This window comes from Penicillium samsonianum (genome assembly GCF_028829775.1).
Source record: "Penicillium samsonianum strain IBT 33392 chromosome Unknown utg000003l_segment0_segment0, whole genome shotgun sequence".
Lineage (NCBI taxonomy): Eukaryota > Fungi > Ascomycota > Eurotiomycetes > Eurotiales > Aspergillaceae > Penicillium > Penicillium samsonianum.
The window spans coordinates 6,203,904-6,228,699 of NW_026643261.1; the positions used below are offsets into that span (position 1 = coordinate 6,203,904).

At 50.6% G+C, this 24,796-nt stretch overlaps 11 protein-coding genes across 11 annotated transcripts; 5 read left to right on the forward strand and 6 right to left on the reverse strand.

Annotated features, from left to right (window-relative positions):
- Positions 1-7: 7 nt before the first annotated feature.
- On the reverse strand, positions 8-759 carry N7471_006025 (rho GDP-dissociation inhibitor; the record flags this gene model as incomplete). The annotated part of the gene is made up of 3 exons (XM_057278744.1): positions 8-138; positions 210-581; positions 666-759. 3 exons carry the CDS (start codon positions 757-759, stop codon positions 8-10), a joined length of 597 nt encoding a protein of 198 aa, XP_057138354.1.
- Positions 760-1,770: 1,011 nt separating this feature from the next.
- On the forward strand, positions 1,771-3,996 carry N7471_006026 (KilA-N domain-containing protein). Its single transcript, XM_057278745.1, has 5 exons — positions 1,771-2,033; positions 2,152-2,360; positions 2,427-2,589; positions 2,662-3,529; positions 3,583-3,996. Exons 1-5 carry the CDS (start codon positions 1,973-1,975, stop codon positions 3,605-3,607), a joined length of 1,326 nt encoding a protein of 441 aa, XP_057138355.1. The 5' UTR covers positions 1,771-1,972; the 3' UTR covers positions 3,608-3,996.
- A 566-nt stretch (positions 3,997-4,562) lies between these two features.
- Positions 4,563-6,276, forward strand: N7471_006027 (cleavage polyadenylation factor subunit CLP1; the record flags this gene model as incomplete). The annotated part of the gene is made up of 2 exons (XM_057278746.1): positions 4,563-4,700; positions 4,753-6,276. The coding sequence occupies 2 exons, from the start codon at positions 4,563-4,565 to the stop codon at positions 6,274-6,276; spliced, it is 1,662 nt and encodes a 553-aa protein (XP_057138356.1).
- A 517-nt stretch (positions 6,277-6,793) lies between these two features.
- N7471_006028 (pyridoxal phosphate-dependent aminotransferase) lies at positions 6,794-8,352 on the reverse strand (the record flags this gene model as incomplete). The annotated part of the gene is made up of 5 exons (XM_057278747.1): positions 6,794-7,055; positions 7,134-7,301; positions 7,359-8,053; positions 8,133-8,174; positions 8,227-8,352. 5 exons carry the CDS (start codon positions 8,350-8,352, stop codon positions 6,794-6,796), a joined length of 1,293 nt encoding a protein of 430 aa, XP_057138357.1.
- A 347-nt stretch (positions 8,353-8,699) lies between these two features.
- On the reverse strand, positions 8,700-10,943 carry N7471_006029 (uncharacterized protein; the record flags this gene model as incomplete). Its single annotated transcript, XM_057278748.1, has 1 exon — positions 8,700-10,943. One exon carries the CDS (start codon positions 10,941-10,943, stop codon positions 8,700-8,702), a length of 2,244 nt encoding a protein of 747 aa, XP_057138358.1.
- A 1,252-nt stretch (positions 10,944-12,195) lies between these two features.
- N7471_006030 (quinone oxidoreductase family protein) lies at positions 12,196-13,597 on the forward strand (the record flags this gene model as incomplete). The annotated part of the gene is made up of 3 exons (XM_057278749.1): positions 12,196-13,061; positions 13,121-13,295; positions 13,354-13,597. The coding sequence occupies 3 exons, from the start codon at positions 12,196-12,198 to the stop codon at positions 13,399-13,401; spliced, it is 1,089 nt and encodes a 362-aa protein (XP_057138359.1). The 3' UTR covers positions 13,402-13,597.
- Positions 13,598-13,610: 13 nt separating this feature from the next.
- Positions 13,611-16,404, reverse strand: N7471_006031 (uncharacterized protein; the record flags this gene model as incomplete). Its single annotated transcript, XM_057278750.1, has 6 exons — positions 13,611-15,120; positions 15,178-15,429; positions 15,481-15,498; positions 15,552-15,637; positions 15,694-16,002; positions 16,084-16,404. 6 exons carry the CDS (start codon positions 16,402-16,404, stop codon positions 13,611-13,613), a joined length of 2,496 nt encoding a protein of 831 aa, XP_057138360.1.
- A 615-nt stretch (positions 16,405-17,019) lies between these two features.
- Positions 17,020-18,465, forward strand: N7471_006032 (inositol polyphosphate multikinase; the record flags this gene model as incomplete). Its single annotated transcript, XM_057278751.1, has 2 exons — positions 17,020-17,102; positions 17,244-18,465. 2 exons carry the CDS (start codon positions 17,020-17,022, stop codon positions 18,463-18,465), a joined length of 1,305 nt encoding a protein of 434 aa, XP_057138361.1.
- Positions 18,466-18,735: 270 nt separating this feature from the next.
- N7471_006033 (mitochondrial 37S ribosomal protein uS19m) lies at positions 18,736-19,313 on the forward strand (the record flags this gene model as incomplete). Its single annotated transcript, XM_057278752.1, has 4 exons — positions 18,736-18,778; positions 18,855-18,870; positions 18,994-19,176; positions 19,271-19,313. The coding sequence occupies 4 exons, from the start codon at positions 18,736-18,738 to the stop codon at positions 19,311-19,313; spliced, it is 285 nt and encodes a 94-aa protein (XP_057138362.1).
- A 606-nt stretch (positions 19,314-19,919) lies between these two features.
- Positions 19,920-20,836, reverse strand: N7471_006034 (putative TFIID and and SAGA complex TAF10 subunit; the record flags this gene model as incomplete). Its single annotated transcript, XM_057278753.1, has 2 exons — positions 19,920-20,360; positions 20,555-20,836. 2 exons carry the CDS (start codon positions 20,834-20,836, stop codon positions 19,920-19,922), a joined length of 723 nt encoding a protein of 240 aa, XP_057138363.1.
- Positions 20,837-21,318: 482 nt separating this feature from the next.
- On the reverse strand, positions 21,319-24,163 carry N7471_006035 (uncharacterized protein; the record flags this gene model as incomplete). The annotated part of the gene is made up of 4 exons (XM_057278754.1): positions 21,319-22,602; positions 22,660-23,313; positions 23,376-23,863; positions 24,001-24,163. The coding sequence occupies 4 exons, from the start codon at positions 24,161-24,163 to the stop codon at positions 21,319-21,321; spliced, it is 2,589 nt and encodes an 862-aa protein (XP_057138364.1).
- Positions 24,164-24,796: the final 633 nt, after the last annotated feature.

The window sequence follows — 24,796 nt, forward strand, 5'->3', positions numbered from 1 at the left end:
CCCATGTTTACCAGTCCTTGGCAATGTCAAAGGACCACTCGAACAGCAGGTGAGTGTGCTGGTCATCATCGATGAACTTGGAGACAGCGTTGTAGTGGCCACGGGCGATCATGCCAGACGGGGCCTCCTCCTCGTTGACTAGAAAGGGATGGTGTTAATAAAAGCTAGATTTGAAAACTGGGAAACAGAAGCCAGGTTTGAATACTCACATTGCTTGGAGTAGTCAACCTTGGAGGTAGTGTTGGGTGCGTAGCTGCCCAACATCTCCTCGTCCTTGCTGACACGGATTCCCTTACGCTTGACGACCTGCAGGTACTTGAGGCCACTCAGGACTTCATGGTGGACCTGGAAGGTGACCTTGATGTGGAACTTGGAGCCTTCCTTGATCTTGAAAGGCTTATCCTTAAGGCTGTCAACAGAGCCCGGGGAGGACAGGTCGATAACAACATCCTCACGCCCGTCGACTTGCAGAGCCAGGGACTTGATGATACACTTGCGAGGGTCGTTGGGATCGGCAATGGGATCACCAGAGTTGAGACCCAAAGAGGCCTTCCAGCGGTTCATAGCTTCATCGTCCTTGTCTATTGCGGGGGAGATAAAGACGGTTAGCTGGGAAATCACCGAGGGCTAGATATTGCCAATGAATTGTAATTGGATCAGCATACCGAGCTGGTTGTACTCATCGAGGGTCTTCTTCTCTCCGACCTTGAAACCCTCGGTGGTGGTGGAAGCGAGCTCGTCATCGTGGTGGTCGGCCATTGTTTACTGATTTAGAAGGCGGGACGGAACCAAGGATTGGAGTTCGGGAAAGTGATGTCGAGAAAAAGGGGGGATTTGGACAGTGAGGGAAAAGAAGAAACAAGTTCGAAACTCGAAACGATAAAGAAAAATAAAATGGGCTAAAGCTCGAAGCGTCTCCTGAGACCTTGGTGGGGGTGGAAAGGCGGTGGGAGAGGGGCGAGGCTATTCGGATTCCCACTTCTGTACGCACGTTCACGCACCGTTGATCCTGCACGGTTATATTGACCGGTGTTTACATTGCCTAAATTGTATGGAGTAAGTTGTGTTTTCTACTGGCAATGTGTAGATTGTAGGGAGAATTGGAATGGTCCTACACTGAGTATATAGACCCCAACTATGCCCCAATTCCGGGTGTGGGGGCTGACGATCATGCAATTAGGTAGAGGGTACGTATGTTGTACAACATATATTGTAGTTGCCCACGTTGGGACATATAGTTTGTAGGTTTTATTGCAGCTTACAAAAGGTATAAAGTCTACATACATCATTGATGTATGTAACAAGGTATGTATGCTGCTATAACTAGTTATATATTTTCAATATATATACCTACATGTACTCCATGTGGAACAGGAAGGACTTTTATAAGAAATTCAATGCGGTATGGAGGCATTACATATAGCCACACTCGCATAGACATAGAAGAGCAAGTATCCAGAAACATAGTACACAAAGACACAGACTGGATTCTGTCTCTCTGTGCGGTAGTAGATGAAGATCAAGTCCCAAAGGAGGAAAGTGTTGGACCGGAATGTAAAGGTCACGGGGCCAACAAATAAAATACATTGGGGTATACAATATACGGTGTATCAACATAATTGACCAACCACAATCTCAAAATACCACACATGACCACCTATTTACCGGACCTTACCGGAACAAGTCAAGCTTCAGAACAACGCAATTATTCGCGACTTGCATCTTCTCATCTCTCCTGATTGACTTCTTTGGGTATCTGTGTTTTTTTTTTTTTTTTTTCTGGTTATCAATCTTAATTTTGGTTTCGCACTTCTCTTTTCGCCAAGATATAAGATCTGTCGGTGGTAATATTTGATTATTGATTTTTGTCGCTTGACGCGCCTGCTACGTGGCCAACGTTGGCGCATCTTTCCCAGAAGTCACCAAGTCTCCCGCAAATCTTCATTTCCACTTCACTCGACATCCCCCCACCATGTCGCGAACACTCCCAAAACAGTTTAATCCGCTCATCACGATCGAGGTTGCTCCCACCTGTAAGTTCGAAAACTGGCGCGTGGTGGCGCGACCGCGCGCATCGGCTATCTACCCGCCTCGTGCTCCCTCAATGCCTCGAGGCCATCGCTAACAATTTCGTGTTACTCTTGATTACAGATGACGAGCTCCTTGCCCGCCGTCGTCTTGGGCAAACCAACCTCTCCGTCAAGCCTGCCCAGATTGGCACCTCGAACGCAACCAAGCCCGAGAACCTAGGCGTGTTTGAGTATGCTCACCTCCGTGCTCCGCTGCCCAAAGACCTCGAGGGCTCTGAGATCTTCCCTTCCCACAGCCCTCAGCAGCACCCAGAAAGCTACTTCTTGATGGTGAGAGCCCCCGTTTTATCTAATTTGGAAGCAAACGGTCATTAACTTCGGGCTTCATCATTACAGCGCCGTAGTAAAGATGGCTTTGTTAGCGCGACTGGAATGTTCAAAATTGCCTTCCCATGGGCCAAGGCTGAGGAAGAGCGGACAGAGCGTGAGTATCTGAAGGCTCGCGAGTACACCAGTGAAGAGGAGGTTGCTGGAAATGTGTGGATCTCGCCCACGTTTGGTATGTTTTGCCCGGGATGTTCTCTCTACCAAACAAATCCTGACTCTATACCTAGCTCTTGAGCTTTCCAAGGAATACCAAATGTACGATTGGGTGCGAGCACTGTTGGACCCAACAGACATTGTTCAAAGTTCTTCCAGCGCAAAGAAGCACATCACCCCCCGCCGAAGTTCGAAATTCCCTCCGATGAGCCGCCCGTGTCGCAGCGCAACCGCAGAGGACGGTCCGCTTCTCCGAGCAAGAAGTTGTCTCCTCGGAAGCCCCGCAGCAGCCGCATCACCAAGGATGTCACTAGCACCCCGTCCACAACGGCTGCAAACGCTAGCCTCCAGTCGGCATTGGATATCTCAGCTTCAGCCCTCCCGGACTCGATCCCTGAGTTGCGAGCTGTGGATGCCGAAACGGAAGTGACGTCAAGCGGGTCTCCTGGAAAGAAGATCAGAGCGCGCAAGGCAACGAGATCTGCTACCGCGGAGCTCGAAGACGAGACTACGGAGGCGACCAAGGAGGAGAAGAAAGAAAAGAAGAAGACCGAGAAGAAAGAGAAGAAGAAACAAGAAACTAAGGAACGGGATGAGACAGCCGAAGTATCAGTGGCCGACGATACCACAGATGCTCCCAAGGCCACCCACACTATTGTTTCCCTGGACATGCCTATTTGTCTCCCAGAGGTGCCCTCTGCTGCGGAGACCGAAGACATGATCGCTCAGGCTAAGGTGATGGTGGAAGAGGCTATCAAGGCGCAAGCCGAGGGCACTACTGCAGAATCGACATCTGTCAAGGCGACCAGCAAGCGCAAGGCCGAGGATGATGAGGATGAAGAAACATCGGCCGAATCTTCCCAGCGAGCCAAGAAAGCCAAGGTGCTCGAGAACAAGCTCAAGCAGGAGCGTGTCCGCAACCGCTCTATCTTCGGTGTCTCCGTGGCATTTGCCCTTGCGTAAGTCATTCTGTGCTATGAATATCCCGAATCAACGCTAACATCATATCTAGGGCTTCCATCCCATACTTTTTCTGAACAGAATGAGGTCTTGCTTGACAAAGTCTAGTCTGTTTGAAATTTTGGTCTCTTCTTTTCGGCGTGTCTGTCGCTTGCGACAGCCCAGCTACCCAAATATTCGCTTCTGATGCCCAATTCCCCTTGTCGTTATCATAAATATATTCCTCGCCGGCGATCCTGAATGCCCTGTGCCTGTTATTGACACCATTTTCTAATATCTTGCCCTCCCTTTCCCCTCCCTCTCCCTGTGTTTTACACCAGACTTGGTTATTTGGATTGCCCCATAGCTCATTTTATGTCCCTTACCCTCGCTCTCCTGCTGATACCAACTTCCCCCTCTCCCACCTTCTACTGCCCTGTGGCAGCCTTCCAAGTAGTCAAGGACGATTCGCTCAATGATAGTGAAATGCTTTGATGTTACCAGTTTGTGTTTCTTGTAGGGTTATAACCTGTATGTTGAAATCTTGGTATAGCTGATATCAACAACTTTCAATGTTCTAATGTCTGTGCTATTTTGCTACTCCGGGGCTGAAGTGAGGTTTACCGATTGAAGGCAATCACTAGAGCATGGATGAGTCGTTACTTTTACCTCAGGAAGGGATGTACTGTATAGTGCGATAATTATATTAAATGCCCAATGCTATTCACGGTCTGGTGAGCATGGAGTAGTATTGTTCAAACATCGAACAATAGAACAATGTAGGATGTATGACCAGTTAGGGCATTAGGGCATTGTGAATGTTATACTTACGTTTATTATCCCTTAGATGCACATCCAACAATGTCTGTCTACATAACTAATAGTTCCAAGGTTGTTATTCACATCGACCGGCCAATGACGGCCAAGTAACGGTTGATGCAAACATGCAAAACATCCATGCTGAAGCTCCGCACCCCGATAACAATTCCAATACTTCTTTCACTCCTTTCAACCTTTGCACATATTCCGAGGCTTCTCAAATTGACCGGTAATATGTCGCTCCCGGGTCTCGAGCTAACGCAGCCATCGGAGGAAAGATCGCAGGCACCCGCGCAACCATCACAGATCAGCCTGACCCCAGGCTCGGAGTGGCGGTTTGAGGTCGCCTTTGGACATATTATCAAAGTAAAGGTACGTCATATTCTCTGATATGATTGTGTTCCTTCTCATTCAAGTTGTGCAGCTTCTCAATGGAACCGCTGAACTCTTCGGTACAGAGCTTGCCGAATCGCAAACCTACACATTTACCGGCACAAAGGCGGCAATCTTCACATGGCATGGCTGTGCACTTGAAGTCACCGCGATTGAAACAGCATCAACAACATCTGATGGAGTCACACCGACAGTGGGTCATGGCGCAGGAGGCTGTCAAAGCGAATACACGGCGGAGGAAACGCCAATGGTAGAATATGCCAACGTACACTTTGCGCTGGAGACAATGCGGGAAGAAGCCCAATCAATAGGCAAGGATGGCCCGCGCGTGCTCCTTCTCGGCTCTGAAAACACCGGAAAGACAAGTTTGGCAAAGATTTTGACCGCATATGCGACGAAGATCGGTCGTCAGCCGTTGGTCGTGAACCTCGACCCTACGGAGGGTATGCTTGGCGTCCCTGGTACACTGACCGCGACTGCCTTCCGTACCATCTTGGACGTCGAAGATGGCTGGGGAAGCAGTCCCATGTCCGGGCCCAGCCCTGTGCCTGTCAAGCTGCCGCTTGTGTACAGTTACCCAATGCAAAGCCCGCTGGATGGCGAAGGCGTCGTGTACCGACCAGTCGTCTCACGCCTTGCACTGTCTGTCACAGGCCGGATGGCCGAAGATGAGGATGCGCGCGAAACGGGAATCATTGTCGATACACCCGGAATCCTTGGCACAGACAAGCCCGGCACTATGGAACTCATTAACCACATTGTCACAGAGTTCTCGATTACAACGATCCTGGTACTGGGTTCGGAGCGCCTGTACAGTACTGTTGCCAGACAATATGACAACAAGCCCACCTCCAGCGCAACAGCCGCTGTCTTCGACGAGCACATCTCCGTCGTCAAGCTTTCTAAATCGGGTGGCTGTGCTGACCGTGACGATGCCTTCCGCAAGGCAACACGGGAGTCCCAAATTCGTTCCTACTTCTTCGGAAACCCCATCCCGTCCTCCTCGCCATCTTCCGCCATCACACTCTCTCCCCACGCACAGCAACTTGACTTTGCCTCTCTCCCCGTATACAACTACACCGTCTCTTCAGCAGATGATGAAGACGAAGACGAATACGACCCTTCCCAGCTGGGAACAGGCGACTCCTTCCTTCCCGGTGGTGGTGGCATGGATGACTACGCCTCACACGAAACGAAGCAAGACCCAGACCGCGCCGCCCCGCTCCCTGGTGTTGTGGGCTCATTCTCAGAGTCCGCTGACCACGCAAATTCCAACGCCAACGCCAACAACGCCAGCAGCGTCCCCCTGAAAAAGGTTCTCCCACCTGCTCCCTCTGCGCTGGCAAATACCCTCCTTGCAATCACTCATGCACCTACCACGGCATCCCCCGCCGAAGTACGTGACGCGAGTATCATGGGCTTCTTGTATGTTGCTGATGTCGACGCGGATAAGGGCAAGATCCGTGTGCTTGCGCCTGTCGGCGGAAGAATGCCTCCTCGCGCTATTATATGGGCGAAGCGTTGGCCTGGGGAGTTGGTTGGGTTGGTTGGTTAGGGAATTTTCTTTTCATTGCATTGTTTCTTGCTTGCATTAGATATTTGCATCTATTCTTCGGATATGGAGTTGGAGATTTAGATTTCACTTAGCATGGGGTTGTGGCTCGTTATTACATACAATCAATATTTCTACAGGTGTTTGTTCAATGTGCATGTAGTTTATAATTCGTACAACCTTAGAATAACATGTCGCTTGTTGGTTTCTCGAAACATACTTTTATCTCAAGGCTAGATTTGACTATGTACGAAACAAAACAAGGGGAGAATGGATTACAGATCAACTATATAATTCCTTCCCGGTTGGGAAAGTCGCGACTGAAATCTAGTACACATTGCCTATAGCAGTCAATTAATCTTCTACTATAATTTTTGATCGAGTGAGAGACTCATTGAGTGTGAAATGTGAGACGAGAAATGTCGGAATATCTCCATGCAAATTAAGTTTGTTTTGTCTACTGAACGCGCTTCCTCCGTACAAATATATTATCAAAAACCAGTAGTCAACCAGAAGCCATTTAAATTCCCGTATTCCCCGAGCTGCTATAAAACTCTATAATCCTTGCTAAACCCATCTTCAGGCTCTCCACTTCCACCGAGAAGATGACACGGAACCAGCCTGCAACCTCATTATGATATGCATACCCCGACGACATCACCACCCCAATCTGCTGCAGCCGGCGGGACAAATCCCACTCTGCAGCCCATTTCCCTTGACTAGTGACAATGGTGATATCCAAACACTTGGAAAGGTCAATCCAGAGAAAAAACCCTGCAATACTAGAGACATACTAAGGTTTAGTTCCAAACTTCTCCAGGGCTGTTTTTGAAGATCTGCAAAGTTCAGGGAAGACCGACCTGCCTTGTGCAAAAGGGATCCCTGCCTCCTCCAAAGCTTGTGCAGCTAAATCCCGGTGTGAACGAAGTAATTGACGGCTTTTCTGAAGAAAGGTCTCCACAAAGTCTCTGTCCTCGAGAACGGCGGTTGCAATACTGCAGGATATATTCGAAGGCCAATGGAATCGACTATATTATAGCTCGTTTAGTACCCCAACCAACACACGGAGCCAAGCTCTCCCTTACCTCATCGACAAAGCCGCTTGTAAGAGCCTCTGATTCTGGCTGATCAAGCTTCCCAGCCGTAACCCTGCTGCAGCGAAATCCTTCGACATCCCATACAGCACATGGATTAAGGCCGGATCCACCCCGAGCGGAACGGGGTCGATTGACAGAACGGAAACAAAGCCAGTGGAATCATCATTCCCGTACACCGATAGCGCATACACTTCATCGCTGATGAGATGGATCTGATACTTCTGACAGAACCGCAGTAGTGCCTCCAGAGTCTCACGAGAGTAGCACCGGCCGAGCGGGTTGTGCGGGTTACAGATCAGGAGGGCCCGTATTGTTACACCGGTCTCGTCGCATGCTTGTAAGAATGTCTTCTCATACCGAGCCACGGCATCTGGGCTAAATGGATCGTCCCCGTGGAAGGGGACATAAACCAGTTGGCAGTTGGAGGGGACGCGGAGATCTCCCGCGAAGGACCCGTAGATGGGTTGGCCTAGCAGAATCCCGTCGCCCGGGTTGGTTAGACTGGAAGCACAGATGGCGTTGAGGCTCGTCACGCCATTTGCGAAAACGATGTTGTTAGGTGAAATCGGGGTAGCGGGATGAAAGTAGGTTGTAATTAGATTGGCCATGGCGGTTCGAAGGCGGCTTGAGCCGAAGGGGCCTTCATGATAGGTGAGAGTTGTGTGGTCGAGGCTTGATGATACCTGGTATTTACCCTTGTCTTAGTCAACTTGTTTCTTGTACTCTGTACAGTGGGTGGAGATGAGTAGTCCAAGGCTTCACCTTCGTGCGGATGTATTCAAGCATTGTGTCTTGCATAATGAACTACCGCATGGGTTAGTACGTTAGATATCGGCGAGGGGGCTTTTTGACTTACATTTTCAGCGTTGCTGAAAGATACAATACCCTGCTTGGTATCTTTGTCAAAGTGCATCTTGGGAGGGCCAAGGTAGCCATCGGCCAAGCCGGCCTCGACATATCTTTCTCCGCGAGTCGAAAGCATGTCGTACTGATGAGATGATGAGTGCTAACCTTGGAAAGGAGGCTCTTCTTTATATTGGACAGTGATGGGTCAGTGGAAGAAGCAAATGCTAGGATATTATGACAACAGGCTAATACCGGATTCCGGCGTCAAGCCGGTGTGAGGGGTAATAATAGGGCTATGTTCTACCTAGGTAGACTTTTATATATATGCTATGTGATATGCTATGCTATGCTATGCTATGCTAGTACAATACAAAATAAAACTCCCTCCAATCATTGTACACCCCAATGCTCCCAAGTATACATGCATTTACAGACAGAAATCAAAGCACCCGAAGGAAACAAGACAATAACCAGCGATAAACCTCACTCCCACCTCCTCCACTCATCAACAGCCTTCCTCATCTCCTCATCACAGTCATACCCCTTCGACTGAGCAACCAACAACTCCTCCCTCCGATCAAGGAACCGCCTCTCAGCCTCAACCCTCCTCTGCGCAACAGACCTCAACAACCCAAAATCATCCCTAACAACCGCCTCCCGAAACTTCGCCCGCATACGCGGCGAGTAAAGCTGACAACTCGCCTCACGAGTCCGACCAGGCCCATCACCAGGCAAGATCCGCATCTTCGTCGTGACCATGCACGCAATAGGATGATTAGATCTAGCCAGCGGCCAAACAACCTCATCATAGCAGTCTTCGCAAACACACATCTCCGGCAGGGACGGGATAAAGTGCCATGTACCAAGAGCAGGCCTATCACGACGACAATCACGCAGCACGACCTTGCGCCGCGCGTAGCTAAGGAACTCGCGCGTATCTGGGCGGCGGGTGCGCGAGGAGTCCGATTCAGCACGGGATGCAGATGCATCGAGGAGATCGATGAATTTCACGAACCGCGGACTGGACGTGACGAAGTCGCACACACGCTCGGTGGGGTCCGGGCTTGGTTGGAAGGTTTCGCGGTGGCTGGGCATTAGGATGCGGATGTTGCGTGCGCAGCTGCTGCAGACGTGGAAGCCTGCGAGGTTGGTGCCGGTTTCGGGGTCGTAGATGCGGTGCCAGGATTGTTCGGTGATGATGCGACCGGGACAGGCGCGTGTACCGGGCGGTGGGCGTGTCATTTGGTAGAGGAGCTCTAGGCTGTCGTGTTGCTTTTTTATCATTTGGGCCCAGGCGAGACGGGTCCATGCGTTGGCAAAGGCGCATCGTGTCTTTTGTCCCGCTGGCTTTGAGAGGCTTGGGATGAAGTAGTCGCGGTACCGGGAGTGTGCGATTTGGCTCATGCAGGATGGGCAGATGTCCAAATGGGGGAGGCCTTTGAGTGTATACCAATCTTGGTAGCCTGCTACGGCGATGGTTCGAGGGCATGGAGAGAGACCCAGGCCTACTGAGCTCGGGCGCTGTGGTGATGTGCCTGGGGGTCGAGTAGGTGCGGGATGAGCCAGCGACCTGTCAGTATTGAGTTGGGTTGCGACTTGGGTTGATGTAGGTTTGCTCATCTCGGGTGCTGGTCGTGAGGGATGGCGAGATCCAGACATCGACCGGGTAGGCGGCATTGTCACCGATGTTGCGCGGGCACGTGAGGCCGGGGGGACTTCCTGTTGTGCTCGTTGGGTGGGGACACGCTGAGGCCCACGCGAAGGTGAGTGCGATGCTGGAGCAGGAGCAGGAGGCGGAGGGGGCAAAGATATGTTGAGAGGATTCAGTTTGACAGGCTTTGCAGTTGTGGGCATTTGCCGTACCTCCGGGTCAGACATAGAGCCCGGGTCCCGCTGTTCTTGTCGCTGGCGAAGTTTCTCCTCAATGCGTTCTGCGAGGGTGGGCCCATTTGGCAGAGCTGAAACAGGAGCCAAGGGCACAGGCGCTTGGGGCTCGTGCGAGGGTGGTCTGTTGTATGTGGTGGCCGTGGCCGAATCGGACAAATACCCGGAGCTAGGCTCCCGTCGAAAGCGTTCTGGCATTGGTCGTGTTGTCGAAGGTGCATGTCTAGCACTATTGGATCGACCAATGGAAGACTTGGGTGGTTGTATATAGGTCTTGTCATGCATGGGAGCTCGAGCACCACTGCGATCCGGCACACTCGGTCCACGGGAGCCATGAGAGGTATTTTGCATTGGCAGCCCGTGTCTGCTAGAATTGATATCCCGGCTATGAGAGGGCGGTTGAGATTCCAGCTGTGTATTGAGCTCACGGGTGGGCTGTTGCTGCGCCGGAGGCCGAGATGGTGGGCCGCGTGGTTGGCTTGCAGTTGAGGGCGGCGCACGTTTTGGCCGATCATCCGTCTCAAACCTGACGGTGTTCCGGAAGATTGGCTCTTGAGCAGGCGGTGTCATTGGCCCTGCACTTTCATCTGAAGACACACTCCCAAGTCCAGGCACACTGGGAACACTGGCAGGAGAGGTAGACGACGGAGGGGGCGAGTTGGCAGAGACTATGATGGGATACTGATCGACAGCTCCTCTTGTATGAACACCGTCGACCCCGGGTTTATCTCCGAGCTTGGAGAGGCCGTTTAGCTCCTTTGAGAGGGACTGTGGCTCTTCCTCAACGCAAGGCGCTGGAGGCCATTGCGATCGCGCCCGTCGAGAGCTTCGAGAGGAAGTCATTTCTGAAAATTTGGTTTGGTCACACCACACAGATAGTATGGAATATGCTTGTTTTAGAAGGTTAACCTGGTGCGTTGACGTCTCGTGGAATAGCTCGGGAAATGTGGTTCATAGTATAGGAAGTCGGACTTAAAAGGCGAAAAATTGGAGGGGAGCAGAAAACTAAGGCACGTATGAAAGAGAGAGAAAAATTTTCACGAGAGTAGACAAAGATGCTCGCTTTAAAGTGCGTGCGCAAGCCGGGAGTACAAGGGTATATAAGCATTGGTGGATGGCATCGGGCACCACCCTGAGAGAACGGGCCTCTGATAGGCCATTTCAGTGATTGGGCAAGAGCAAAACTACACACAAGAATAGCTTCAGGCTGAAGAGAAATCACGAGGCAAGGATCGTAGTGGCAACCGTGAAACAACTGGTCGAGTCACCATCATCACAAAGGGGTGTGGCTATGGCAGCCTGTTGACTATTGGGCACGAAGTGGAACCCCGGGTACTGCCGTTGCGTTTCAGGTCGATTTATTTAGAATCAAATCGGATCATTGGGCAACAAATGAAAATCTTGATGCTCAGGGGCTGGTGTTTAGAAAACTTCGAGTGACCGATCAGAGGCTAATGACTTGCGTAGTGTCTCAAGTGTATCTCAAGTGTATGGAGCGGGGTAGAGATCTATTCTCTTCCAATGTTTCATGATGCAGTCAGCGGCAGATGATACAAAGTCGGCGCTATGTCGTCCTCATGCAGAGCCAGGGCCAACTGACATGCCGGGTCGTGGGTCGTGGGGGATTGGCCCCTCATGGGGCTCCGGGTGGCTTGCATGTTGATTTTGTACGGAGAACCGAAGCGCTAATCGGGCGGCAGATCAGACTAGGGGCTCCGGGTGAGATGGGTCTCCTTTCAGAGAAGAGCGACCCTGGAAACCCTCCAGGGCTGTGTTGCAGTGGTGTGTTGCATAGTATAACAAGTATACCCTTGTTCCGAACGGCCCGACGGAAATGGCGTCATATCCCTGTGAAGATGGTTGAATAGTCGAAATGTCAATGTTGGACTTGGGGAACCTATATGAAGCACATCATCAAAGCCAAATACGCCGTACCCACATAAACACTGAAATTGGAATTTGTTGGTTCGTCAAATGAGAGAAGAGGATAGAAAGGAAGCGCAACAATTCCGCCGGAGATTGCGGGGATCCGATGACAAATGTGAAGCTGATGGCCTTAATACCTCCCATACTTCCCCCCACCTACTTATTTACTATGTTTCGGTCTCTTTTACGCAGTAGTCCTCGATTGACAGCACTTCGCAATCACATTGCCCCTCCACTCGTGAACCAATTCATTCCGATCCGCAGCATGTCCGTCCCAACAACCATGAAGGCCGTAGTGGTCGAGCAGACCGGCGGCCCTGAAGTGCTCCAATTCAAGACCTCATACCCAGTTCCTACCCCACAAGCAGGTCAGCTGCTAGTGCGCAACAACATCTCCGGCGTAAACTACATCGACACCTACTTCCGAACGGGCCTATACCCCGCGCCCAAGCCCGAGATCTTGGGCCGCGAGGGCGCTGGTATTGTCGCTGCTGTCGGTCCCGAGACTTCTGGGTTCGAGGTCGGCGATCGGGTTGCATGGTTAGCTACTGGTGGGTATGCGGAGTACACCGCAGTGTCGACGGACCAGACTGCGAAGATCCCCGAGGGGATCAGTGATGAGGATGTCATGGCGTCGTTCCTGAGCGGTTTGACCGTGCTTGCTTTCGCAAAGGAGACTTATCCTGTGCAGAAGGGCGACTGGGTTCTTCTCCACGCTGCAGCTGGTGGTGCTGGCTTCCTTATGACGCAGATTTTGAAGTCTCTGGGTGCCAAGGTTATTGGTACCGCTGGCGGCGCAGAGAAGTGTGCTCTTGTGAAGAGCCTTGGTGCCGATGTGGTGATTGACTACCGCAGCGAGGAGGGTAAGGACTGGGTTAAAAAGGTCAAGGAAGCTACTGGTGGTCGTGGTGTCGATGTTGTCTACGATTCTGTCGGCAAAGATACCTGGGAGGGAAGCTTGGAGGCTGTCAAGCGCAAGGGTACTATCGTTTGGTTTGGCAATGCCAGCGGGCCTGTGCCCCCGCTTCCTCTTGCGTATGACATTTCCCTCTCTATATTGGTCTTGACTGATGATACTCATGATATTTTAATAGGAAACTTACCCCCAAGTGTGTCAAAATTGCTCGCCCGTCGCTCTTCGGATACATTCAGACTCGCGAAGAGTTCGAATCCTACACCAATGAGCTGTTCGGCCTGCTCAAGTCGGGCCAGCTCAAGACTAAAATCCACAAAATCTATCCGCTAGAGGACATTGCTCAGGTGCACAAGGTATGTAGTCTCTGTCGTTCTTTGCTTGCGATATTGTGTATTCTAACCCGCTCGACAGGATCTGGAAGGACGGAAGACCATGGGCAAGCCACTGCTGCGGCCTTGAAGCAGGAGCTGGCTCTTTTAAACAATACAAATCGACTATGGTCTATTGATAATGTAAGACTACGATACAAGTGTGTGAATATTCCGTACATATCCATACGAATTTCATTTCTAGTTCTGCATTTAAGAACATATTTGGGAAACATCACGGTAGATTGACGGCGGACTGATCACGTGGTAACCCGATAGCTGCAATAAGCGACCTTTCAATCACTGATTCTTCCCCTCCAGTTCACCCTTGATTTCCTCGTTCTTCTCAACAACTTGCTCCTTCGGAGTCTCTGATGGTCCTTGGCTGGGATGTCCTTCAGGTCCCTGGATCTTCGCACCTTCCAGCTTATCCGAAGTCTGAGTCGCTTGGCTGTCTGTTTGTCCCAGGCTGAGATGTCCCTCGGGCTCCTTGTTCTTCCCAATCTTCTGCGCATCCGAAGTCTGGGCTCCTCGCTTGGACTGTTCCTTTTCTATCTTCTCCTTTTTCTCCTTCAGGAACTTCGCAATGACATCCGGCGCGATAACAGGCTTGATCCTTTGTGGATTCTGGAAATGATTGATAGTCCGATCAAGGGCCTCCTTGGGGGTCTCATCAAAGGGAATGTTGTAGGGCTCATTGCTAAGACGCGTGTTGGACTGCTCTCCCTCAGTCGACTTTCCCTTGCCTTTCTGCGGATTCGGATCCACCAAGCCCATCAAGTCTTCGACTTCCTCCAAGTCCCAGCCGAAGTTCTCAAGGGCATGAATCATCTCCCAGACAGCGACCATGGCATCCTGACCGGGCTGGACATTAAAGTCCAACTCGTGGGTTATCATGTGCATAGCCCACTCAGCCGGGGTGGGCTCGGGAGGGCGCATAATAGACTCCTTTGCGCGGCGGCGTGCGACTTCCTCCTCGTCGGGGATGAAGTCAATAGGCATGGGCTCCACGTAGTCCATCATCCAGTCATTGTACATGAACTTGTAGAAACTTGGCAGGACCGACAGAATTTCATCAAAGTAGTACTGTCCGAAGTTGGTCTCATAGACATCCGTGATAATCTTCATACCGGGCAAGATATGGACAAACAGATGAGCTTCGACGAGAAATTCGAACTCATAGGTCGGGGCAAAACCAGCATCCCAATCAATCTTTTCCCAGGGAGTGAGGTCAAAGGGACCTCTGGCGGGATCACGGAATTCTTTGGCTCGAATCTTGCCCACGGGGGTGAGATCGGGGCCCAGCTCCCTGTAGTATGCGATGGTTTCCTCGGTAGGTTCCTCCAAAGAGATTACCTCAAAGCCATCGATGTCTGGTACCTGCTTGGCTTCGATCATGTCCATGTCAGCCAGAATCTTGAATTTTTGGGCAGTCCGGTCATTTCCGGCAATTGCAATTGCGTATTTGACGACTTTGCGAGCCATTTCAGTGGTGAAGACCTTTTGATCAGCATATCGAACGTTTGTCCAGGCCTCGGGGTCATCCACATCCTCGAAGTAGTAACCACCAAACAGCACGGAGCAACCGCGGTTGAAGTCTCCGGGGCCTTGATGATGCACAAGTTGCTGGTTCATCCACAACTCCTTGGCAGACCGATCGCAGGTTCGTCGGGCTTCCTCAAGATCCTCCTTCTGCTCGGGGCAAACATTGTGGTAGAGCAGGTACGAGAAGAAATTCTTCATTGTATCAGTGCATATTTTGATCTCCTCCTCGGTATCAGGATTGTAGTAGCCCATGTAGTACCCAGTCCTATCAATCAAGTTAGTATGTGACTTTGAATAAGTGTTCGAATATTCCCAAACTCACAGGTAGCCAGTGGCAACATCGTTGAAGGAGATTGGGTACGGTTTTCCCATCTTGGGAAATATGGCCGTGGTGCAGCGGGCGTCCATTGCCTCTTCTTTGGTCATTTCCTTCAATTCCGAAGGAGTCACTCCCTGGGAATGTTTGGGGCCCACGCTGACACCGCCGTACTGTAGGTATTTGAGAAAAACCTTGCGTCTGTAGGGCTCAAGACGTCGCTTGTACAAGAAGCGCTTGATGCCCTCGTCAATTCGACTAGATGGGTCACATTAGTGGGGTTATATCATGAATCATTGTGGATCTTACTCAAGAATGGGCAAAGCACTGTCATAAAAAGTTAGATACTGTCTCAGTTAGGGAGATATGAATGTACATACGGATCATAGATGGTCTTGTTCTCCTCGAACTCGTTTGGAGTCATCGGTGCATCGGCATAGAAGGGTTCAAATCCAGACGGTGCGTTCTACAAAAACTGTTAGATAAAGTCTGGGCAGATAAACATCAGTATCACAGTCATACCTCTCCTCTTTGACTCTTGGGGCGCCTCTTATTCTTCTTTTTCTTCTTCTTCGAAGAAGAACCATCGTCAAGTTCCACATTTGCGAGAACCTTTTCCTCGTCGGGGTCATGCTTGAATCCAATCTGGGGCGCTTTCTCCGAGACTGCACCATCCTTCACACCCGAGGTGTCTGTAGTATTCTCTGGCTTCTTTGTAACGATGGCAAAATCAATTGCCTTCGGCAAAGCGCATCCAAGGTCAGCTTCGGCTAGAACCTGGGCAACATGCTTGTTAGGCTCCTGTTCCAAACTAGCCAAAGGCTCCTCGATCTTTAGAGTACTATCAGCATAATGTTTTATTTGAGATACCAAAGAAATTGGGACCTGGTTAGATACTGTTGGGACACTCACATTATGCTCAGTCTGGGATACAACCTCCGACTTCTTGGGCTCAGGCTTCGCAGGAGTGACTGGATCAATAAAACGAACACGAGCATACTTTGGAGATGTTCGGCGCGATTTAGCACCCGACTCCGGAGAAGAGGTGACGGGTCCTTCCTTGGTAGCTTCACCATGCTCTTGGTCCGGGATGGTTGGGCCAAGGTTAGCAGTAACACCGTCGCCAGTCATGGCTTCAGTAGGCTTGGTAGGCTCTTCAGCGGCACTAGAGTCCAGTGCCTGAGCAACCGTAGACAAATCGCCTTCACGGGCAGGCTCAGTACTTTCATCCATGATGAACGATGAAGGTAAACGATGTTTGAAAGGATGAAGTTTCCCGTGTCGCGAGAAGCGAGGATAAACGTTGGAAGAGAGAAGGAAAGATAAAAGCAGAGAGACGAGACTCAATAGCAAGGCAACCTGGAAGGTTCATTGATTGCTTAGTCGTGATGCTTAGTCGTGATGAAACTCATCCACCTGGGTATAGATGGCATCAAACAACCAAACAATGCATATTTATGTTTCTTCCACTTTATAAGATGATCTACAATTTGTTATGTTTGAAAGAGAGAAAAAGATAACAAAAAAATTAAAAGTTACTTTGGATGTATAACTTGCTAAGGTGTATAGATGTTGATCGTATAGTTCGTATAGATCGTATGGTGTTAGGGCCGAAAATGACATTGGCCGCTTATCCCGCATTTCGGCTGGGATCATGTTTTCTACACAGAGCTCACTTCCTTTTCAGATATAAGCATACATTTGAATTATTCACCTCATTTGCATTCTGTTTGCCAAGTTTAAAGCTACCTGTGGACCTCCACGCCTCAGGGCTACTCCCGCTGTTCCAGCTGTTTGGGTCATCCGGAATACAGACCCCTTCAAGTCATAAAGTGATTTCTTATCAAAATGCCCTCGAAACCAGAGAGTCGGAAGACACCACAGCTAGGTAGCGAGGACCTGATCCCTTTTGATCACGCTGCTGCCGGACAGTAAGTTTCACACTCTCGCTCTGTTCCTGGCGTGACGTCCCGCACCGATTAACGCAACCGGGTGCGCGAAAGGAAATCAACCCGGCGGACTTCAGTGCGATAGCGAATCTATAACCATGCTAACAAGATATTCCTATCCAGTGATGGCGTTCGCTGTACACCTTCTGGCGCCTTGATCGCGAAACCATGCACGCGGCAGGAGGTAGAATTCTACGAATCCAGCGCGCTCCACCCGGCATTCCGCGAGTTCATGCCCCTCTACGTCGGATCCCTCTCATCTTCCGAGCAGCAGCAACCGCTGGCGATTGCTGCCGCCCGAGAATCTGGCGTCCTTCCCCTCCCCGACTCCGGCGACGTAACGACCGATTCCTCCCGTCCTAGCCAACCACCATCCCACACAACCCCCGCCCATGAAGACGGCGCTGCCCTCGCCAAGGAGGAAGCAGCATGGGTACCCTCTGGAGGCAAGGAAATTGATACTGGCTTATCCATCGTGCTGGAGAACATCGCCTGTGGGTTCCGTCGGCCGAATGTCCTGGATGTCAAGCTCGGCGCGCGTTTATGGGCCGACGATGCGCCGCTCGCGAAGCGGGAAAAGCTTGATGCGGTCTCTAAGGAAACTACCAGCTCTAGCCTTGGATATCGCATCGCGGGCATGAAAGTCTGGACTGGCCACAATGGGGAGACCGATGAGGGCGACCGGACAAATCCGTATGCTACGAAATACGAGGGTGCAGAGGGCGAAAAGGGCGAAGTCATCGAGAAGGATGGATATCGGCGATATGACAAGTGGTATGGCCGCTCTTTCAATAAGGATAATGTCAAGCAAGGCTTTGAAACTTTCCTGGCTGGCGCAAAGGCGGGCAATATAGACCGATCAAAGATGGTCGCCCAGCGCTTGGCGGAAGAATTGAAAAATTTGCAGCGGGTTCTGGAATCTGAAGAAAGCCGGATGTACTCTGCGAGCGTGCTGGTGGTCTACGAAGGAGATATCGAAGCGATGGAGCACGCAATTGAAGAGGAACAGAAAGCCCCAGCACCCCGTTCTCGGGAAGAAGAAGAAGAAGAAGAAGAAGAAGAGGAAGATGATGAGGAATTTGAACTTCCCGAAGAAGCCTTGGAGCTGGTCAATGTCCAGCTTGGTGATGGGATGCCTCAACAAGCTATCAATATCAACATTGATCCCGAAACTATGCAAATTCCCGATGAGGACGATGACGAGGAGGACGAAATTCCTAAAGTCCACGCCCTCCGTCTGATTGACTTTGCACATGCCAGTTGGACCCCTGGGCAGGGCCCAGATGAGAATCTGCTCAAGGGTGTGCGCAGCCTCGTCAAGGTCTTTGAGGAACTCGCAGAGTGAAATGGAGTATAGAATCGCATGTGCCCACAGTTGCTGGCGGCCGTTGGGTGCGCTACTACCTTGCGGTTTTTGTTTTGTTTTGTTTCAATTAGCTACATACATATGTAGATCATATCTTCAATTATCACTGAGCCAATTTATTACATTCATTATTCCTTTAGTATTTAAGTGCCAGAGCCGCGATATAAAAGTGCTGACATAATCCCGCCGAGACTTCGACATCGATCTTCAACATCGCGGAATCGCAGCTGCGGAAACCCTCAAGCCAAAATGTTCCCCACACGCGCCCTTTTTGGCCGGTCAGTCTGGAAAGGTGAGTCTTGTCCGATCTGGAAGATCTCTATTTCAGGATAAGTTCCTAAAAGACCACACGTTAACACTTATAACAGGCCCAAACATCGTCCCGTAAGTGACATCCAATCCATGCCGAACAGAAACCAAACCCGCCCTACCTTCGAACCTAGAAATCTTCTCATGATGGGAATATCTCACACTGGAACTAAAAGCTGACTGGATGATCCAAAATAGTCTCATTCTCCCACGCACTTTCCCTCCTCCCCCCAACACCCCCCCGATCCGCACCACGAAACGCGCAGCAACCATCCTGCCGAACTTCGTCGGCCTGCGCTTTGCTGTGCACAATGGCAAGACATACGTCGAGATCACGGTGACAGAGGAGATGGTCGGACGGAAGCTTGGAGAATATGTTGCGTATGTATACATCCTTCTACGCCAGTTCGTCATGAGCGATGAGCAGGTTCGGAGTGTGATGTGATAAGTTGCTAACATTTTATTTGCTCTATAGGACCCGCAAGCGCTTCACATACAAGCAGTCTAAGAACAAATAAACGATTCGCATGATCGCCTGTTGCAGATATCTCTTTGCGCTAGGAGAACTGCGTTGCATTTCTTTATTTTGCCACACTATGTACAGATATATCGTTGGATTCTATGTGACATTAGCTGCTTTTGGGTCGGAGTTCAATATACATTCTTTTTTTTCCTAGATGCAAACTGCAAATCGCAAAGTGCAATGCAATTCGTATACAATACCCAAATATAGAACCTGCATATAAAGACAAATATATCAATGCCCTATTGATCACTGGTCCTAGTTCAAAATGCTGTGTTCTTGCGGATTTTAATGCACATTTCCAAGCTAGCACCACATGGGAAATGTTTTATATCATTTCATAACTAGTTTCTGTAGCATTGCATACATGCATTCTAGAAACAAAAATCACAGTTAAAAAAAAGAGAAAACGCCATCCATTGGATCCTCCCAGCCACCAGCCCAGACTAACAATGCAGTCATGATCCCAGGTCACTCAAGACCATTTGCACACCTAAACGCCATAAGCCCGAAAAACGCAAAAGACAAATGATGGGAAAGAGTGCAAATAAAAACCCGGCACAAACAAGAAAGTTCCCGAAGAGCAGTATCCATCACCATACTACCTGTAGAACTCGCCTCGCTTCACGCTAACCCCATATTCTGAAACAGCCATGCCGAGGTCCTCCATGGTCAACACCGTGCGTCCCTGACCAGAGCCACCGGAACCACCACCTCCAAATCCAGGCCGCTGGATACCAAGATGGGTGCCGGCTTTGTTACCCTTGCTGCCATCACCGCCAGGAGCTGGGGCACCGCCTGCGCCGGCTGGAGCGCCGAGTCCAGCCGCAGCTGCTAGACTGCCGATGGGGTTGTTTGCGGAGGAGCTGTTTGAGGCGCGGATGCGGGCAAATTGGTACGAATCCGCTGCAATGTCTGAGACGAACTTTTGCGCGGCGAGCGCTAGGAGGCGCGCCAGGTGAGGTGGGGTTTGGCCGGGGCCTGTGCCTGGTGGTGGGAGACCGGCGAGGGTGAGGTAGTGGGCGGTTACTGCGTCGGGAATCTGGAGATCGAGGGTTAGTTTTATTGCTTTTCCTTGGTTGTCCGATGGATCTTCTGTCTTGTGTCGTGGGTCTTGCTTTCGCATGCGAAATCTTGGGGTAGATCGATGGTGGCGGGGACGCCATTGTCCACCGTGTGACCAGGCGATCAGGCAAAGCTCAGAGAGGTTACAGTGTTGTTTCAGAGATGACTTACAATTGGTGCATAGTCGTCCATCTTGCCGAGGAACTCGCGCAAGCTTGTTTCCTTCTTAGAGGGTTCTGGCGCGGGGGCCATGGGATCTTGGCCAGGCGCCGCGTTGGCGTTCGCATTCGCTCCGGTCTGGTTCTCGGTCTTCATCTCGACGTCTTTTTCGATGGAAGCATCAAGATCAGGCTCAGTTTTGATGTTATCTTCAGATTCGGACGGAGGGGGATGCTCTTGTGATCCGTTCTGAGGTATGGGTTGGGGAGGTTGCGATGTTTGAGAGTCGGCCATGTTGGGCAAATATCGGCGGAAAACCCCTGCAAGTATCCTTCAATTGAGACTGGGCTGCAGACTTCCAAGTACAAGACCAATCAATGGCTACGGCGGTTATATGTTCGTTTATAGGGAGATTCAAAGTCACACGGGTAGTGCACGGGCCATTTGGGTGGATCTACTCGCTACTTAACGCATGTAGTAACTATATTGGAATTGTACTTGAATCTATCTACAGCTATAAAAGTGTGGTTCTTTTCTTCATTATCATTCATTTTGACTCTATCACTATGTACTCATACACTTGGAATGCAATAAAAGCAATCGCCTAATCCGGCGCAATGTCGCAATCCCATAGTAAAACAAATGTGGTTCCCGAAGGAACAAATATCACAATCCAGTCCTAGACTCCGAAACGAAATTGCAAATCCCAAGTTCTCATGACGAATCTTGTGGATGAAAAGCTAAATCAACAAGATAAATGGTTGGATGACAATCCTCTACTGTCCCAACTGCATATGAGGATCGATGTGGTCAGGAGTTGGCTGAGCATGCTGCTGAGGATACTGACTTCCGTGTACCTCCTGGCTCAGCGTCTGCATGAGGTTCTGTTCCGCAGTTTGATCAAACACGGATTGGCTGTTGGCATCCGGTGGAAGGCTAGGCGAGGCGGACATATCATGGCCTGACACGGGTGCCCCATGAGCTCCAGCAAGTGCCATCATACCCTTGATTCCTTCCACGTGAGCCTTGTCTTCTTCGCCCTGCTTCTTCTGTCTTTCACGGGCTTCCCGCTTGGCTGCCTGGGCAGGAGCGCGGGTTTTCAATTCGCCAGTGACGAACTTCAGGTAGTATGGTACCTCAATTCCACTCTTCAAGAAGAAGAGCTTCAAGTTACGAGCCTTGTCCTTCAGCTGCACCTGGTTGCGATCTTTGAGTGCTTCGCTGATCGTTCCACCAGGTCCAAACATAGCAAGAATCTGACTCCAGTGGGGACCCTTGACGCGGTCCAGGCCGGCCATCAACGCATTCTCTTCTTCAGTGGTCCAGGGTCGACGTTGGCTGGGAAGACCAGATTTGCGGCTAGTCGGGGAAGACTTGGCGGAAGCGGCCATCCGGGCGCGTTCGTAGAGGACCTGAGTGGGCTGTGACTGAGAGTAATGGGGAATCCCCGGCATGTATCCATGGTTGGAGGACATGCCATTCGCCCTGGCTTGCATGGCTTGTGCTGCATTGGGGTTGTATTGCTGGAAGGTGGCCTGCAACGGGCTCTGCTGGAAAGTCAAGGGAGAGGCCTGCTGTGTTTGATAACCTCCCGGGGGGGTGGGGCTATGATGATATTGTTGGTGAGCTGGCTGCGGTTGTTGTGCAGCAGTGTAGCCATGAAGATACTGGTTCTCGGGTTGGCTCGTCTGCTGCTGCGGCTGCTGTTGTTGCTGCTGTTGTGGTGGCGGCTGCTGTTGTTGTGGTGGTGGCGGCTGCTGTTGCTGCTGGTGTTGGGGTTGCTGCGGCAGAGGTGACGGGCTAGCCTGAGACTGGGTCTGTTGAGGCTGTTGTTGATGCTGTTGTTGCGACTGCAGCTGAGAGCGTCGGAGGCCATGTCCCTGGAGGGCAATCTGCGCAGCTCGGGCAGCACGCGCGACAAGGTCGCCATGCATGTTTCGGTCCACCGGGACTTCAACTTGTTGGTTGAGTGAGAATTGACCCTGGTGGGTGGTGTTGGGTGACTCGTGAGCATCGCCATTTGAACTTGATGGCTGACGTCCCTTGACAGCTTTCTTTCCCTAGATGATGTTAGCACAAGCACAACATTTCAGAAATCATGAAGGCGACAAACGAACCTGTTGGGTATTGATGGCGTCAAAGTTCTTGGAAATGTAGGAGCTAAGATCTCGGAGGAAATCTTCCCAGTGGTACTTATCTGGCAGGGCATTCAGCGCTTCCTCGTTGTTAATCTCATTGAGAAGGATGTCACGGCGAGAGGTGAGGCGGTTCACGAAATCCGTCTCAGATGGGGCCAGCTGTCGGGTACCAGGACGTCTCGCCAGCAACCGCTGTTCCATGTCGTCAGGGAATAGATTGTAGAGAAGCTGCGTACGGGTGAGAGACTTGTTATGCATGGCTGCGATGAAAGCCTGTGTCTTAAGTTCGAGGTACAAAGCACCTTGAACCTTCAGTAAACGACCACCCTCAGGGACAAACACGTCTAAGAAATGATCGTTGAGGTCCGCAAACCCAATTTCCTGAGATCCGAAGATACTCGACACAAAGGACGCCAGATTCGCTTTGCGAATGACATCAATTTGAGAAGGGTCTGTGATTTCAAGGTCCGTAGGCTGAAGGAATGAGTGCTTGACGGTGTAGACTCGCTTTGTGTGATCGAACAAGGAGCGCATGGTGGCATATGCTTGGCCATTTTCGGAGTCAGGTTCGGACACCATAGCAGTGAGGTCTTGGTAGGTGTTCTTGGAAAGGAACGACAAGATTTGCGTAGACTAGGAGGTAATGGCAAATGTTAGGAAACAGAGATCACGTTAATAGTGTCAATTCAACTCACGAGATTGTCCAGGATAGGGAGACTCTGAATCTTGAGGTGAGAGTTGGCCTTGAGGAAAGCAAAACCTCTGGCTCCCGGGAAATCGTTCGACGGCGGTAGTTCTTGAGGTCCCATTGCGACGGTTTGTTCCTGGCGCTCTGTGTGATCCATGATCTCGGAAATGATTGTGGCCACGTCGGGATTGAGATCAGAGGTACTGTCCTGAGTGGTCGCGACCCCGGTAGAGGTATCATGGGTCTCATGTGTGCCATGTTGAAGAGCTTGGTTTACATTATGATCGGTTTGCTCAACGGTGTCAATAACGCCTTCGCCGAGAGCCGAGGCCAATTCTTCTTCGATTTTATGACCAGGGCCATGCTGATCGGCCATCAGGATGACTTCGTCGGGCAGAGAAATATCGCCGTCGGGGCCATCGCCTGTACGGCGCTTTTTGGCAGCCGGAGGCGAGCCATGTTCCTCATCATCGAGGGAATGAGGCACTTTTTGGTCTATGATACAAATTTAATGGTGAGTATTGATTCCCAGGTTATATTGAGGTTCATTGGCGGTGAGGGTAATAGGTATGGGGGGTGGTCGAAGCTGGTGAACGGGACGATCGGATGAGGAGCCTGAAGAGAACACTTACCAATGTCACCTCCATCAGAGGGGAAGGGAGGAAAGTCAGATGTTTCCTGGCCATCGAATGATGGCCGCGCGCCTCGAGTCTCGACCATTTGGACGGAGCGCCTGCCTGGGGTCGGGGTATCAACTTCCGAGAGCAGAAATGAGGGCTTAGGGGTAGGGCGCATTTGTAGGGCTTGCGGAAGAGGATGGAGGAGCGAAAAGATGATTTTTCTGCCGGGCGGTGGGCTTTCAGAGGTGATGGGTGGAAGCGTGGGCATTAAAGAAAATGTGTGTGGAAACGCTAGGAAGACAGATAGGTGGGGAGAGGAAAAGAAAGATTTAGTGAAAGGTGAGTGGCTTAATTTAGTTATGTGCGTGTGTTTACGATTTCAACACCTAAGTACCTTTTTCGTGTGTTCACCATACACAAGGTACATCATTCATTCACATTCGCATTTTAGGTCTCTCGCACACCAGTGGAAAGGTACCACCATCAACTCATGTAGAATAGCTACTTGTCATCTTGTTCTACAAGTTATAAGCCTGGCATGAAACCTGTCTCTTATTAAATATTCTAGACCTACAGTTGAATCCGGGGAATTAATAGTCAGATCTACGGTGTTCTGCCAGATAATGAGAAGGCGGTAGGACGTAAGGACCAGTCCGCCTTCGGGAGAAATATCCATGGGGATTGAGATAGTTCTAGGAGAATCATACCATTACCGACCCATCAATTGTTTCATCGAGTACATAGAGAACTGGTATCTTATCTAGGGACCTCTTTTTCATCTCTGAGATCTTGACAGAGTTCTCACCCC